Source organism: Pristis pectinata, chromosome 4, assembly GCF_009764475.1.
Source record: "Pristis pectinata isolate sPriPec2 chromosome 4, sPriPec2.1.pri, whole genome shotgun sequence".
Classification (NCBI taxonomy): Eukaryota; Metazoa; Chordata; class Chondrichthyes; order Rhinopristiformes; family Pristidae; genus Pristis; species Pristis pectinata.
Window position 1 is genome coordinate 39,141,182 of NC_067408.1, and position 16,759 is coordinate 39,157,940.

Here is a 16,759-nt window from a genome sequence, read left to right on the forward strand (position 1 = left end):
ACTAATCCAGAAAGACAATTTTCCATGTTTATGCATGCTAAAAATAAAAAATAAGATTAAAATCTTTAATTAACTCCAAATGATTCAGTCTCACTGACATTATCCCTGAAGGAAAACCTAATGCCATGATTGCGTATAGTCTTATGATTTGACAGTATGTGTGCACCATTTAAAAACAGCTACTTATGATTTCTAAAAAATCCAATAACATTGTAGCTAACTAATGCATAAAATGGTGGCCACACATTTACAGCTAGATTTATTTCACTGGACGATGTACTGCCCACTTACTGAAAGAAATCTATCTGGGTCAGATATGCATTCAACAAAGTCTTCCAATAAAAAAAGCAAATCCTGGAAGGATCTGAATGAACTGGAGCCTCTCCTGAGTTGCTTTCTCGGTATAAACTGCTGTGCTCTACACTTAAGTGGATCAATAGGAACACCATTCTGGAAGTCCTCATCACGGATGGGACGCAGGTGACATTAAATGAATGTTCTTGCGTAGAAAGGAGTAATAGTCTAAAAGGATTCAAAAGGGGTCAATTTTCCACAGGGGTAGGAGTCTGCAAGGGTTGGCTGATGATGACCTGCACCACATAGTCCTTGGGGATTTTCAGCTCCTCCAATTTCATTTTGTCTGTCAGCGGTCGCCCAGAAAAGAACCATCTCTGGCTGGGGGGCTCTACTCCCTCTGCTGTGTGCAAACGTCGTTTCATATGATAGACTGTATCTGTACTGCGGACAACAAGCTTCAGGTCTTTGCCTGTGGAGAGCCGCAGCCGCAGCTGACATTCTTGTCCAGAATTTGGTGATGGTTCTGGGATGTCTAGAGTCTCCAAGTCACTCTTCTCTTCAATCATGTTGATTGGAGGTGCAAGGCAATAAACTGGAAGTTGATACCTATTCCCAAGTTCATCATAACATTCTGTAAGGACTCCTGTGTGTGCAAACAAAAAGAAAAATTCAGTCACAAAAGTCAAGACATTTCCTGTCACAGACCCGAAGATTAATTTTTGTGTGCATATAGGCATTAAAAATAAGGAAGTAAAGCTATTATAGCATGATTCCCCAGTTGTATCTCCAAATGAGGGAAGCAGAAGTAAATAACGGGAAGAAAATTCCATTTAGAAAATACGAATCTGGAAATTCAATCAGAGAATGCTCTTCATTCTGCCAGCATAATGCAATTGAAATTATTCTTTTCTTCTGCAGTGAAATAGGCCAATGACCAATTCTGGATTGTCTGTATGAATTTCCAGAATGTGAAAACATTTCTGGGTTTGATTTCCACAACAGGGTGCACAGGATGATGTCGTACCCTGTGCAATAAAGATCAAGACCTGTCAGGTAGATCTCCTACTTATTTTGTGTATTTCTGCACCGCTGCAATATTATTCTCACCCCACAGCAGCAACCAATCTACTACCCTCGTGATCTCAGTCACAATCACCCAGACACCCATATCTCAATCTCCAAACCTACCAATCCCTTTGATTTACCCTCCCATACTCTGAAGACCTGGTTCCCCCATTTCCTGGCCCTCCCATTTCCCAAATCTCAAACAGCTCCATCCTTCAACCTCACTGTTTACTTCCTTCCACCCTCAATCTTCAGCTGTAATCTTGGGGCATTCTCTCTGATCCCTGGCAGTTTTCCTACCCCTCAAAACCCAAGGTCCTGGCCCGATAATTCCTTCCAACACCCCCAAGGCCTACAGCAAAGGCCTGATCTTTCTTCCTCTCAAGTCTTCGGTACAGCCACAGTTTCAGCCAAGGATCCCATGAACAAAGCAAGCAAACAAAAACAGCAGTGTGATTTATAGAGTACATCACACAGTTATATATCAAGCAAAATAGATCAAAACTAAAGTCAATAAAATTTGTTGAAAATATTGTGGGCAGGTGTCTGATTTACATGTTAATCCAGGTATTGTAATCAACTATTATGTAGAACAAAGTCATCGACCACAAAAGATAAAAGAAATAGCAGTTCATACATATGCAAAGAATGGTTAATATTTCAGGTCGATAACCTTTTATCTGAACCATTCTCTCCCGCTCCACCCCCCACCACTCCCATAGAGAGCTTCTATGTGCAGAACATTTCAAGCATTTTCTATTTTTATTGCAGAATTCAAGTAACTGCAGTGCCATACTTCTGAAAAATTTATCAATTGTTTAAAATGATATTGTCATCCCTCAGTCACATATTCTTGAAATGTGATATCAGAACACATGACTGAGGGATGATGTCTCCCTTAATCATTTCCACTAATTCAAAATGAATAAGAATGTCAACATTTGCACAGAATGAAAATATTAATAAAAATGCCCATCTCAGAGGTTCTGGGATCACTCACTGCCATTAATGACTTGGACATGGCTATACAAGGTAAACATTTCCAAATTCTGCAGATGACACTGCAAGGAGAATAAAAGCAGACTTCAAGTCTGGTACAATGGATAGACACACGAGAGTTCACAATAAAGGCGGAGGAGTGCAAAATGTTACATTTTGGCAAGAGCGAGAAGATAAAATTTTGATTAAATGGTACAATTCTAAACAGGATCAGAGGCAGAAAATTTTAAAGGCAGTGGGCTGGTTAAGAAAGCAGTTAAAGTACATGGGATCCGAACACTTGTAAGGAGAGCTTGGAATACAAATGCAAGGAAGTTATGTTGAACCTTTATAAAATTGATTAAGCCACAACTCAATTCACGGTTACGGACAGAGCACAGATGACCGTTTCGCAGAACACCTGTGCTCCATCCATAATCGCGATCTCCATCTCCCCGTTGCCAGTCACTTGAACTCCCCCTCCCACACTATCACTGATATGTCAGTCCTCGGCCTTCTCCACTGCCAGGAGAATTCCAAGCACAAACTGGAGGAACAGCACCTCATTTTCCATCTTGGAACCTTGCCACCTAATGGCATGAACATTGAATTCTCCCACTTTAGGTAATCCCCACACTCCTTTCCCACAATCCCCCAACCATGCTTCTTCTTTTCTTCCCTTTCCTAGCCTTGCCTCTCCTCTTTTTTTCTCCCTCCCCCCTTTTTCTCCTTACCTTTGACCCATCCCCCCCGGTGCATCCGCTCTCCCCTCCTTCCCTGCACCTGCCTATCACTATCTCTCACCTGCATCTACCTATCACCACCTCGCCTCCCTTCTTTTGTCCACCTATCACTGCTCTGCTTTTCCCTCCTATATATTGGGCTTCCCCTTTTCCTATCTTCAGTCCTGAAGAAGGGTCCTGACACAAAACGTTAACTGCCAGCTTTTCTCCATAGATGCTGCCTGGCCTGCTGAGCTCCTCCAGTATCATTGTGTTTTTCACCAGAGATGAACCCTCTTTACCATTGAGGTATGTGGGAATTGTCAACATTGGCTCCAGATTTCATGACATTGAGTCAAACACGTGCCAGGAATCCAAATTATTAGTGACTGTCCTCCCTCAACGAAATATTCAGTGCTCCACTGCATTATCTTTCTGGAAGCACAAACCTCAACTTTGCATCAATGACACCCTCCACTGTATATTATGCCAATTACAATAAACTCAGAACAGAACAGGCAGTTTAAAACTGCGCATCCATATAGTGCTATGGGCTGTCAATAGCAGAATTGAATTCCACCTCTGTTTGTAATCTCATGACCCAGCATAACCCTCACTCTATTACTATCAAGCCAAAGGACCAACCTTGGTTCAATGAGGCAAGCAGGAGGGCACATCAGAGGCCATGTTATCAGAGGGGCTTGATAGCAATAATTTATGATCTGATTATAAAAATACATCTAGAGACGCTTGATAAAATTAAGAATGAATGGGAAAGAGAACTCCAGATACTCTTACCTACAGAGACATGGAAGAAAATTCTCCAATTAGTTAATACATCTTCAATGTGTGCAAGACACTCTTCGATACCAGTTTAAGGTGGTTCACAGAACCCATATGTCGAAGGACAAGTTAACCCGTTTTTATCACCATATAAATCCTGTATGTGACAGATGTAATTCGGAGGTGGCTTCCCTGACACGTTTTGGTCCTGTCCTCTTTTGGAAAAATATTGAAAAGACATTTTTAATATTATTTCAACTGTATTGAATATTGATTTACAACCCCATTCTTTTATTGCAATTTTTGGGTTACCAATGATGGATTCTGGCCACTTATCTGCTTCTGCTTGTTGTATGATTGCTTTTGTTACATTAATGGCCAAGAGATCCATTCTATTTAAATGGAAGGACCCTATACCCCCTACCACATTTCAGTGGTTTTCTCAAACTATAACATGTTTAAACTTAGAAAAAATTAGGAGTGGTACTGTTGATCCTTCGCTCAAATTTGAGGAAGTTTGGAGTCCATTTATTCAATATTTCCATTTGATATAAGCAGACCTTTCTCGAATCCCTTTCAATAACCTTTGAATATAGAGGAGCAGAGCTGATGACATGATAATGTTTTTTTTATCCGAAGAAATATCAGTCCAGTTTTTTTTTTGAAGTTTTTGGTTTGCTTTTGTTTATTATTATACTTTTTTTTTGATTTGGGGGTTTTCTTTTCATATAATCAAATTTCTTTTCAATTTCTTTTTTTTTGTATCACGTTCACTTAGCAAGAGAGCGGGAGGTCCAGATTATATATTTCACTCCTTGAGAGTATAAATATTAACTGTTATTATTGTTATCCTGATCTCTTCGCACCATATGTATATTATTAATGCTATGTATATTAATTTGAATTAACTTGAAATTCAATAAAAAGATTGAAGAAAGAAAGAAAGGGGCCATGTACCTAAAAATAAAGTGCCAACCTGGTGAAGTTGCAATTTGGAACAGTTTTTTCCCCCCTCAGGCAGCCCTTTGGGATTGACAATGACTTACTTCTACTGTTTTTGTGGGTTCTGAGAGAGTTAATGAGGCCAATATTGGAACTTCCAACTGCGGCTGGGTGGGTAGTTTGTGAGGTATCTCACTCCGTTTGCCACTTACACTAGGCCTTTGTTTGATGCCGATGCATGGCCTTGAGGTTCTCAGTGCAGAACTACATGCACACTAAATAATGGACATAGCATGCAGGAGACAGTTAAACAATTCCACAACCAATGGATCAGATCAGGCTCTGCAGTCTTGTCACATGTAGTCATGAATGATGGTGGTGAATTAAACAGCAAATGGAGGAGGCTGCTCCAGGAGCATCATTCTTAATGTTAACTGAACGCAGCATGTCAGTACCAAAAACGAGGCTGAAGCATTTAAAAACTGTATCAGCTAGCTAAATAAGAAGGGATGATCCATCTCTGCTTCCTCTCGAGTTCCAAGATTCCAGAAAATATTCTGCAGCCAATTTGATTCACTCAACCTGATATTGAAAGCCATGGCTATCAATATTAGATTCAGCAAAGATTGTTGGACAAGATAACAGTCCAGCCATAGTACTAAAGATTTGTGCTCCAGAGCTAGCCATGTACTAATATAGTTACAAAACTGCCTTCAAACCAACCATGCAGAAATTCGCTCAGACAAGTCCCACCTGAAAAAAACAATACAAATCCAGTCCAACTAATTATAGCTCAACCAGTCTACACTCAACTATCGGTAACGTGATAGAAAATGATGTCAACATTGGTATTAACTGACACTTATTCACCAACAAGCTGTTGAGTAGTACCCAATTCAAGTTTCATCAGTATCATTCAACTCCAAAAGGTCTTTATTTAGAGTAAGTACCTCGAATACAGAAATCGGAGGTGCAAAGGGATTTGGGAGTCCTAATGCAGGATTCCCTAAAGGTTAACTTGCAGGTTGAGCCAGTAGTAAGGAAGGCAAATGCAATGTTACCATTCATTTCGAGAGGACTAGAATATAAAAGCAAGGATGTAATGCTGAGGCTTTATAAGGTGTTGGTCAGACCACATTTGGAGTATTGCGAGCAGTTTTGGGCCCCATATCTAAGGAAGGATGTGCTGGTGTTGGAGAGGGTCCAGAGGAGGTTTACAAGAATGATCCCAAGGATAAAAGGATTAACATATGAGGAGCATTTGATGGCTCCGGGCCTGTATTCGCTGGTTTAGAAGGATGGGGGGGGGGGGGGGGGGGATCTCATTGAAACCTTCTGAATGTTGAAAGGCTTGGATAGAGTGGAGATGGAGAGGATGGGCTGGCATTGGAGAGGATCCAGAGGAAGTTTACAAGAATGATTCCAAGGACGAAAGGATTAACGTATGAGGAGCATTTGATAGCTCTGGGCCTGTACTGTATTCACTGGAGTTTAGAAGGATGAGAGGGGATCTCAATGAAACCTACTGAATATTGAAAGGCCTGGACAGAGTGGAGATGGAGGGAGTGTTTCCAGTAGTGGGAGAGTCTAGAACCAGAGGGCACAGCTGCAGAATAAAAGGATGCCCCTTTAGAACAGAGATGAGGAGGAATTTCTTTAGCCTTCTTTAACTCAATTCCAAATTTATCAAGTCTTTTCATTGTTAGGGATTGGTAGGCATGGGACATCTTACAGAAGTTATGGGATAGGGGTAGCAGCCAGTTAATACAGTCTTTAAAAAAAACCTGTTCACAGTGTAACATCTATTGAAACTAGCCATTCTGACATTCACCATTGCAATTACGCAGGGAAATACAATAAGCTGATGTTCATGTTAATCGGTCCTCATTGAGACTTCCAGGATGAGATCAGGGAATGTATTAAGTGTATTAACGTATAGTTCAAGACATATCCCGGACACTTAACACAGCTCAAGACATACTTGTTTTGTCAATTAATGTTCTGCGTGTTTGTATCTCCAGGGAGCCATCAGTTGAGAAGTGCTCCGATTGTAAATATGTAATTCTGCAAAGTTACCCGTTTGCACTCAAAATGAAGTAGGTAATTATAACCATTGAAACTGTAGTTATAACACTATACTACTGAGTTTCTTCAGAGTATCTCAGAGAGATACTGTTGGTCCTCCAGAACACCTGTTTGTCATGCTGAATAAAGACCCTTACTATCTACAGCTCCAGTTTCCATGTAGCTCACTCACAGTCACATCATCTTTCACAATTCAAGAGTTTGTTGGAATACTCTCCATTCTGCCTGGATGAATGCAGCATCAAAAAGCTAAGTATCATTGAGAACAAAGTAGCCCACTTGCTGGCATCCCATCTGCCAGAAACATTGACTTGCTCCGATACCAATGTACTGTGGCAGCAACGTGCACCACCTAGAAATTCACTGTGTTAATTGCCAGCTCTATTCTGAAAGCCTTTCCCAAAGTTGCAACCTCTATCACCAGGAATGCTGGGGACAGATGGTGCTGGCACAAGTTTCTCTCCAAGCTACACACCCTTCTGATATGGAAATACATTGTTATCCTTCATTATCACTCTGTTAAAATCCTGGAACTCCTTCCTAAAAGTACGCTAAGAACATATTGGGATAGAGCAGATATGGCATTACCATTAGGTATTCTGGAAAGGTTGGCCAAATGCACCAACCCCATGAAAGGCCTACCAAAAGTCATGACATTAAGGGGAACAATAGACAAATGGACTGTAAGCAGGTATGAAATGTACAAGTTAGCTGAAAGCAGTGATGCACAGGATGCAGAAGGCATGAATGGACCAAGCAATAGGTACACTATACAACTTAAATTTAAGGTAGTTGGCACCAATGAATCTCAAATATCAAGAGGGGCTCCATATCTCAAAGTCATAAACAGGTCCACTGAAGACCCCTGATTGCCAAACTTTGCCAAAAATGGTCATGGTCACATCCATGGGCAATCACCTGTCAATATATTATCAGTATACCTAAAATGGTACAAAGCCCCATGTATTTTGATATGAGGTGAGTTTGCAGCAAACTATTTGCACATATGCTTGTACTGAGATGGAATGAACAAAACATACATGGAAAGATATCTACAGTTCTGGACTCCAAGCTGCTCTTCAATCATAACACCAGCATTACCCACAACCATGAATGAATTAAAAAAACTGATTGCATTAGAACTAAGGTATAAACAAGTAGAATTATTTTTCCAGAAAATCTGACATTTTCTTTCATCAGTTTAAATAAATTTTGAAGTTGAATTTTGTAAATGACACTACCGATTCCAATGAATTGTAGTTTGCTGATCTCAATTTATTCTGCACCTCAAATTTACACCTGCACCACTCAGTTTTGCAGTTCAACTGATGTCAATGGCTGAAATTTCATTAGACTACACTGTAAATTGTGTGCGATTCCTTCAAAATGCAAACCAATGCAGAAGATTAGAGAATACGAAGCACAAATCATTTCCCATAAGAGACTGTTGCCCTAGCTTAAAAATACTGCACCAGAAGTCGGACTCCAAACTGTGGAGGTTCCTAGAATAACTCAATCATCATCGTGAATTTATGCTCTGTGTCAGTAAAGGTATTTCAGGAGGCTGTAAAATTAAGATGGTTCTTTACCGCATAAGAACACCAATGCTGCTTAATATATATTTAAATTAACAAGGTACTGACTGTTGTGTTCCAATATAATAAATGATTAAAAAATAACTTGCAGTTATTTAAAATTGGAGTAGTTAATGGCAGGCTGGACAAAATGTGTATTTTTAAATAAACATCTTTTCCTGTTATAGTAACCAAGCTTAAATGCTTTAATGAATACTTAAAGAACATATAAATAGATTTAGAAATCCTGTGCAATTGTGCTGATTTAGTACAGAGTTGACACTGATATGCAAATGAACAGAAATACAAAGAGCATGAATCAATTCATCCAACACAAAATCGCTTCCTACTAACATTTAAACAAATGGCTTCAATGAAGTCAGAATTGTATTTTCAGCCCTCAAGGGTCCACTGAATCTCTTTACTCAACTCCTTATCTCTTTAAACATAAGGACTTATAATTTGAATTGCTGACTACAGTGAACACTTTGTTAAAAAGAAGTTTCCTTTATCCAAACTTATTTAAAACTGCAATCTTTTTATTAAAAGAACAAGGACTACCAAGTTATGTACTTGTTGTACTGCGTCACTTACTGATGCACGATATCCTGTATGAAGAGAACACAATGCATCATTCGCACGGCACATAGCATAAAAATGGAAGAATAAGTAGATTGATGAGCCACAGATCTCAGTCTGGTTTAAAATACACTCTGCGAAACAAAAACGAGATGTAACATGGTGGCAGTGGTTAAGTAAGTGGGGAAAATCTACATTGATTGAAAGTGAAAGTGCTGAAATTGAAAACAAACACTAGCTTGATATGATTATGTGCGCATGAGAAATAACAGCGATGATCTCTGCAAAACTTAAACTAAAATGTAATCTAATATTCATTAGTTTTCCAAAAGGCATGAGGGATGAAGGATTAGATCTTTTCAAAAGGTGAGAAATAAGTGAAGCAGAAAGTAAAAATTCTGCTGTAATTTTTTAAAACTTCAGTACACATGAACTGAAATTGAGTCATCACAACCATTATACAAATTCCAAACCCCACGGCAAGAAATTCTATGAAGCAAGAAATCATATTCATGGAACAATGGAAAGAACGAGAAAGTTTGTTAAGAATGTTCCACAATCCCTCTTGATTTATGGATACAAAGGCTTTTGTAAAGTTTTGAAAAGCACATGTAAAATGGACAATGCCGCTCCTTGGTTTCCTCTTGAGAAAGAAACAGGAAATGTCAATAACAACAACAGCATAATAGAAACCAATAGTACTTCACCATAACCATGCACCATGTCAAAGTGAAATTACCACAGCCTAATCAGCAAAGTGAAGTGATATTGGGGATAGAAACTACTATTCTTGCTACAACAGTAAAATCAGATCATTTGAGTAAAACAATGTTACATCATTAATCAGGGAGGGGAGGGGGCATATAAGGAAGTCTAATTAACATGGTGCTCTGGAAAATAAGACACAGCTTAACTCCTGTGGGCTGAATGCTTATTTCCAAATGTAACAATGTTCGATTCTTCAGTCCATCTCTCACTGCTGAACCTGGGATAAATCCACAATTTGTTTTAATTTAAATAAATTTGAAATGGCAAAATTCCAGTTTTGGGCAGTACTTTTTACACTAATAGTTACAATACTATAAGCAATAGCATTTTAAGCAATAACTCATGCTTAGCTAGTCTGTTAACTACTCAACTAAATCAAAGACTAAAATGGTATCAATGAAACTGATCAAAATGGATTTTAATCCGACGTCAAAATGTTGTTGGAAATTCCAGAATGTGGAAATTAAAATAAACTGAGAGCCACTGGGATATCAACTAAAACATTTTAGAAGCAGTACTTTATCCTGTTTCTTGACATTTTGTAACATGGTTGGTATGATACCCAAGAGTTTTACAAAGAAGGATAAGAAATTTGGACAGAGTAGTGATTCGGAGAAGAATTCATTCAGGTAAATAGGTAACTTTTGAGAAGTTGCTTTAAGCTGAAAGGCATGAAGAAGTCAGAAAAGTTTAGAACAGTTTAATTTAGAGCAGATAAGGGCCAGAGGATAGGGCTTCACGTTCCATAAACCAAAATAATACCTCAGCAAGCTCAGTTCTCATCAAGTTTGCAGATCACAGCTCTTGGCTAGAGTTCTGTGTCTTACACAAACTTTGACATACAGCAAATAAATCCTTAGTGACGACTGGCATTTATACTGATTTAACTTATGGGACAAAATGAACTTTTGAATTGATTATAGTTATTATGAAGCAGATATACTCCAGGACAGATCAGCCAGAATGGAAACAAATTAACATTGTCATATTCAAAAAGAGTGACAAATAAAACTAAGCAACTTCAGATTCAGTTTTGTATCAATGCATTGTAAAAACAATGGAAACTATTACACAGAATTAACGGCAGAAAAGTAGAATAACACATTTGTGCTTATGATGCACATTAGCCTCCTCCTCCTATCTTTCATCTCAACCTATCAACACAATAAAATAATTCATCAAAACCAGAGCTTGATCCATGCTTTCCCAAACTCTGCAGGGTCTATCCTACAGCCATTTCATTTTCAGAATTTCTGATTTCACAGAATGATCAACACATTCTACAACTCGAGACAAAAGGCACTTAAAATTTTTTGAATTAACCTTTTCAACATTCTTTGTTCAATGTGGTAAAGTTTGTTGCATGTGACTTGCTAGAGGAACAGATGGCCTGCTGGGTTGTATCTGTCAGGGACTGTTCCAAAGAATCATCATGCTGTGTCACAAATTCCAAAAGGAAGGGTTATAGTAACTTGTTACCCTACGTTAATGAAAGCTGCAGGACTGGCTGGTTTATATTTCCTCTGGCCAATACTGATGCTTTCCTGTAGTTATTATTGCAAGGGTAGAATGACTGAGATTAATCCTTTTTTCAGTTCAATCATTTTTCAGTCCTTTTTACAAGTTGCCAAATTTACAAGGCAGAGTACCAGTAAAGAGAGGATTGTTTCTGTTAGTGTATTTAAGACCAAATCAAATTCCCTGATCTACTTTCAGAACTTCACATGCTAAGAGCTGTATTACTTTACTATCACCAATACATCAAAGATCTCACATAATGAAATCTTAATGTAGAACAGTGATCTCCATACTAAATTACTTAATCTGTTATTTTAATGAAGTCATCATCTTATGCACTAAGGCTTTCATTAAAATAAAGCATCTTAAATTAACATTGTCCCTTTTCCTGTAGTCCTTCAGGGTGCAGGGAGGAGGGGAATGTCTCAAATTGACCTGCCTCTGCTTTTCCCACCAAGCACAACATCTCCACTCCAACCAATATTTAAGTGCCATTTGAACCACACAATTAATACTAGTGTACTTCTTAAACAAGAAATGATGTATGACACCATATTAGTCAATACTTTCATAAGGAAGCTTCAGGATTTTTCATTAGTTAACATGTACAATGACCATTATAACCGTAGCAATACAGAGGAACCTACCATGTGGTAGCGTTATACTTGCACCATCAATGATTGCCTGAGCAAGTTCATGATCATTGCTTTCAAAAGCATGTGCTGCAGCCTTGAGGGCATCCCAAATCTCCTTCCGACCTTCAAAAGCAGGTGCTGTGTCCCAAAATTCATCTCTCTTACTACGTAACTGTCCATCTGTCATTGGATAATCACTTTTCCATTTTGGTTTCTCCTTTTTCAGGGGCTGATTGCGACCCAAAGCCACTACAATGAAATGCAAAATCAGAAAAAAAAAATCAGCCAATATCTTACACCATATTATACTACATGTAAATAATACACATTCTAAAATCAGCATTTAAGATATAAAGTGTTGAATTTCTAGTTCTTCTAACACAAGATTTGTGATACAAACAATTGTTTTTCTAAAAGCAACAATCAAAACAATGCAAGAAATAGTAATGTGATTTAGACATTAATACTAGTCTGCTTGAATCATAACTGAGTATATTTCAGATGTTTTGGAGACATGGGCTGCCTTGAGTGCTGGCGGAAGAGGAGGAGGAGCGGATTTGGGAAAAGGGAATAACTTCAAGTTCACAGCTGAACACTATAAACAGCATTAGAACACAGCACACAATGCACTGGATCATATTGGCCTGGTCCTCCTGTCCAGAATAGCCATTAGTGGTCTACGCAGGTCTGCATTTACCTGGGTCTGATGAAAGTGGCTCCCTATAGTGACAAAGCTCAGGAGGAGCTTTTCCAGCTGTGAAAATGGTCATAATTTTATTAGTATTTAATGTCCATGTCATTAAGAGGCATTTAAAATCTATCAGAATTGAAGTCGATAAAAATTACATTTTAAAATAACGACAAAGGCATAAAACAGTTATAAAAGATTAAAAACTTTAAACCAAAGTGAACTAAAGCCTCCTAAGTCTTTGTCCTACCATCCTAATTAAAATACACAGAGTCACAGTTTGACCAGAGCAGGATTCAAAGGTCTACTTTCTGATGTCGAGGTGGGAAATCCCAGCAGGGATTGGATGGAATCCAGTGGCGGAGTGAAATGATAGGTTCAGCCCACAGCATCTCTCAGCAAGTCCTGCACATTCATGCCTTATAGTGAGTGAAAGAAAGTCTGTGGCTTCCTTCACTTTCAAGGGTTGTATACCAGTGGTTCTCCAGCAAAATTCAGCACAAGCCACTCCTTTAACAGCTTATATTCACAATTTATGATATGTAACAGCAACAGGCAGGGAACATCACCAGCGTTTGCATGAGATAATCCATTCTTCAAATCAATTATGGGCAAAATAAAAATAAAACCACCATAACATGCAAAGTTACTGAAGGCATTAGGGTTTTGCAGTATGACAGTTAGTGATGCTCAGCATTTGTGAGAGAACATACAGGAAGAACAGGAGGATGACTAGAGTGAGCACAGGACCGCTCAGGGATAAAGGGGGAAAACACGTGCCTGGAGGCAGGGGAGGTCCTTAATGAATATCGTGCTTGTGTTCACTAGGGAGAGGGACTTTGATGAATGTGAGGTCAGTGTAGAACAGGCTAACGTGCTGGAGTACGTTGAGGTTAAGAAAGAGGTAGTGTTGGAGCTTCTGAAAAACATTAGGATAGATAAGTCCCTGGGGCCAGATGGAATATAACCCAGGTTACTACGGGAAGCGAGGGAAGAGATTGCTGGGACATTGATGATGATATTTGCATCCTCCCTGGCCACAGGAGTGGTACCAAAGGATTGCAAAGGTTGTTCAAGAAAGGTAATAGGGATAATCCTGTGAATTACAGACCAGTGAGCAAGCTATTGGAGATGATTCTTAGAGACAGGATTTACGAGCATTTGGAGAAGCATAGTCTTATTAGGGAGAGTTAGCATGGCTTTGTGAGGGCCAGGTTGTGCCTTATGAGCCTAATTGAGTTTTTCAATGCAACAAAACAAACTGATGAAGGGAGAGCACTGGATGTAGTGTATATGCACTTTAGTAAGGTGTTTGACAAGGTTCCCCATGGTAGGCTCATCCAGAAAATTATGAGGCATGGTATCCATGGAGACTTGGCTGCATGGATTCATAATTGGCTTGCCCATGGAAGGCAGAGGCTGGTAGTAGATGGAAAGTATTCTGCCTGGAGATTGGTGACTAGTGGTGTTCCAAGGAATCTGTTCTGGGACCCCAGCTTTTTGTGATTTTTATAAATGACTTGGATGAGGAAGTGGAGGGATGGGTGAGTAAGTTTGTGGATGATACAAAGGTTGGAGGAGTTGTGGATAGTGTAGAAGATTGTTGTAGGTTACAAAGGGACATAGACAGGATGCAAGGATGCAGAGAAGTGACAGATGGAGTTCAATCTGGAAAAGTGTGAAGTGATACACTATGGAAGAATGAACTTGAAGGCAGAGTACAAGGTTAGTGGCAGGATTCTTAGTAGTGTGGAGGAACAGAGGGATCTTGGGGTCCAAGTCCATGGATCCCTCAAAGTTGCTGCGCAAGTTGATAGGGTGGTTAAGAAGCCGTATGGTGTGCTGGCCTTCATTAGTCGGGGATTGAGTTCAAGAGCTGCAAGGTAATGTTGCAGCTTTATACAACTCTGGTTAGACCACACTTAGTATTGTGTTTAGTTCTGGTCACCTCATTATAGGAAGGATGTGGAAGCTTTAGAGAGGGTGCAGAGGAGATTTACCAGAATGCTGCCTGGATTAGAGAACATGTCTTATGAGGAAAGCTTAAACAAGCTAGGGCTTTTCTCTTTGGAGTGACGCTGGATGAGAGGCGACTTGATAGGAGTTGTGTAAGATTATCAGGGGCATTGATAGAATGGAGAGCCAGCACCTTTTTCTCAAGGCGGCACTGGCCAATACCGGAGGACATCAGTCTAAAAGGTCAAAGGAGGAAAGTTTAGGGGAGATGTCATGTTTTGTTTTTAAAACAGAATCGTGGGTGCCTGGAATGCACTGCTGGGGCTGATACAATAGGGGCATTTAAAAGACTCAAAACAGGCACATGGATATAAGAAAAATAGAGGGTTATGGATTGTGTAGGAGGGAAGGGTTAGACTGATCATGGAGTAGGTGTTTATATAGGTTGGTACAACATCATGGGCTGAAGGGCCTGTACTGTTCTATGTTCAAATCGGACAGCAACTTCCACCATCTATACATGCATGGTTAAAGGTGGAAATCAATAAGTTGCCTTGCTCCTCCAGAAGGTTTGCTGCTTGAGCATCCTGGTCAAAGTGTCAGAATTTAAATCCATGAAGGGTGTGAGCTACTACATACACTAAACATGCCAAAAAAAGTTAGAGCTTATCCATTCAAGCACTACACAAAGGCAAATTTTCTTTTTCTAAGATTTGTCACAATTGAAGTGGTAAGATACTGAAGTTATGTGACTTATCACAGGAAAGGAGAGCATAGATTAGCTAATGGAAACTCGCTTACTGCATCATCTTGAGGAAAAGATCTTATGGTTTGGATAGACAAATTGGTAAAGCATTTACAAGCAGTCATAAAAGCAAACAAAATTTACAATATTAGCAAACTCAGGCTTAAAATTATATCTGCACTTGGGGAGACCTCAGAGTGAAGGTTTTAATGCCCTTTTCAAAGAAGCAAAAGAACACAAGAAAACAGGAGGCGGCAGCCACCAGGCTCCTCAAGCCTGCCCCACCATTCAATATGATCATGGCTGATCTACGCTGGTCTCAACTCCTTTATGCCAGTTGACCACAACGCTTATTTGTTCGATCTTTCAAATACTTATCTATCTTCTTCTTAAATATATTTAATGATCTGGCCTCCACCACCCTCAGTGGCAGAAAATTCCAGAGATTCCTGACTCTGAGAGAAGAAATTTCAATGTACCTCAACTTTAAATGACTGGCCCCTTATTTTGTAGCTATGCCTCCTTGTCTATGAGTCTCCCACTAATGGAAGCATCTCAGTCTCTACCCTGCCAAGCCCCCTTAGGATCTAATATAAATAATAAGCAATTGACGGCTAAGAACCAATCCCTGGGGTACTCCATTAGTTTCCTTTCTCCAGCCTGAAAAAAGACCCATTTATTCCAACTCGTTTTCTGTGTGACACTAAGTTTTCAATCCATGGGAAAGAGAACCTGGCCAGTTTCAAGGGACTGCAGGATAAAGGGCCCTGGCAAGCAAGATGTTGAACCAGATTTCCGAACAATTATTAGAGCTTTTCTATATTGAGCAAGTGCATCGGTCCAGTCCAGGCTTGTCTTCACACATTTATAAACAACAGACACCAGCCCCAAAAGTACAAAATCCATTTCTTTCACATTGTGATAACTGGATGACAGTCAACAGCATAAACACAAACATCATTCACCAAAACTAGGGGTCTTGTAGTGTCCGGACTGCTGTTCCAATTGACATTGATTAACAGGATATAATGAGAGTGGATCAGGGAATAAAGAGAAAACCTATGCTGATCCTTGCTTCCTGCTTAGTGGATAAACTTATTGACCATCTGTACTTCCTGTATATGCTTTTACTGTCACAAATCCATCCCTTTATCTTCAATAGTGCCAGCCTTGGATTCCATTAATTTCGCACAAGCCTACTGATCTGTTTTGAATGAACTTGATTTAGCTTTCGCAGGCCTCCAAGGTAAAAACTCCAAAGATTCATGATAGTCTTGAGCGAAGAAATTTCTCCTCATCACAACCCTAATTGGCCTACCCCTTATTCTGAGATTGTGGCTCCCTGGTTCAAGACTCCCAAGCCAGGGAAAATATCCTCCCTACATTCAGCCTATTGAGTCCCATAAGAATGTTGTTAGTTTAAA

General features: G+C 39.5%; 2 protein-coding genes across 2 annotated transcripts in view; both read right to left on the reverse strand.

The window, feature by feature from the left end:
* The window catches only part of sh3pxd2b (SH3 and PX domains 2B), a 385,135-nt gene that overhangs the window by 359,935 nt on the left and 8,441 nt on the right, over positions 1 to 16,759 (reverse strand). The window lies entirely within an intron of this gene.
* On the reverse strand, positions 543 to 12,716 carry LOC127569194 (ubiquitin domain-containing protein 2). Its single transcript, XM_052013592.1, has 3 exons — positions 12,644 to 12,716; positions 11,959 to 12,195; positions 543 to 940 (listed from the first exon to the last, which is right to left on the reverse strand). The coding sequence occupies exons 1-3, from the start codon at positions 12,714 to 12,716 to the stop codon at positions 543 to 545; spliced, it is 708 nt and encodes a 235-aa protein (XP_051869552.1).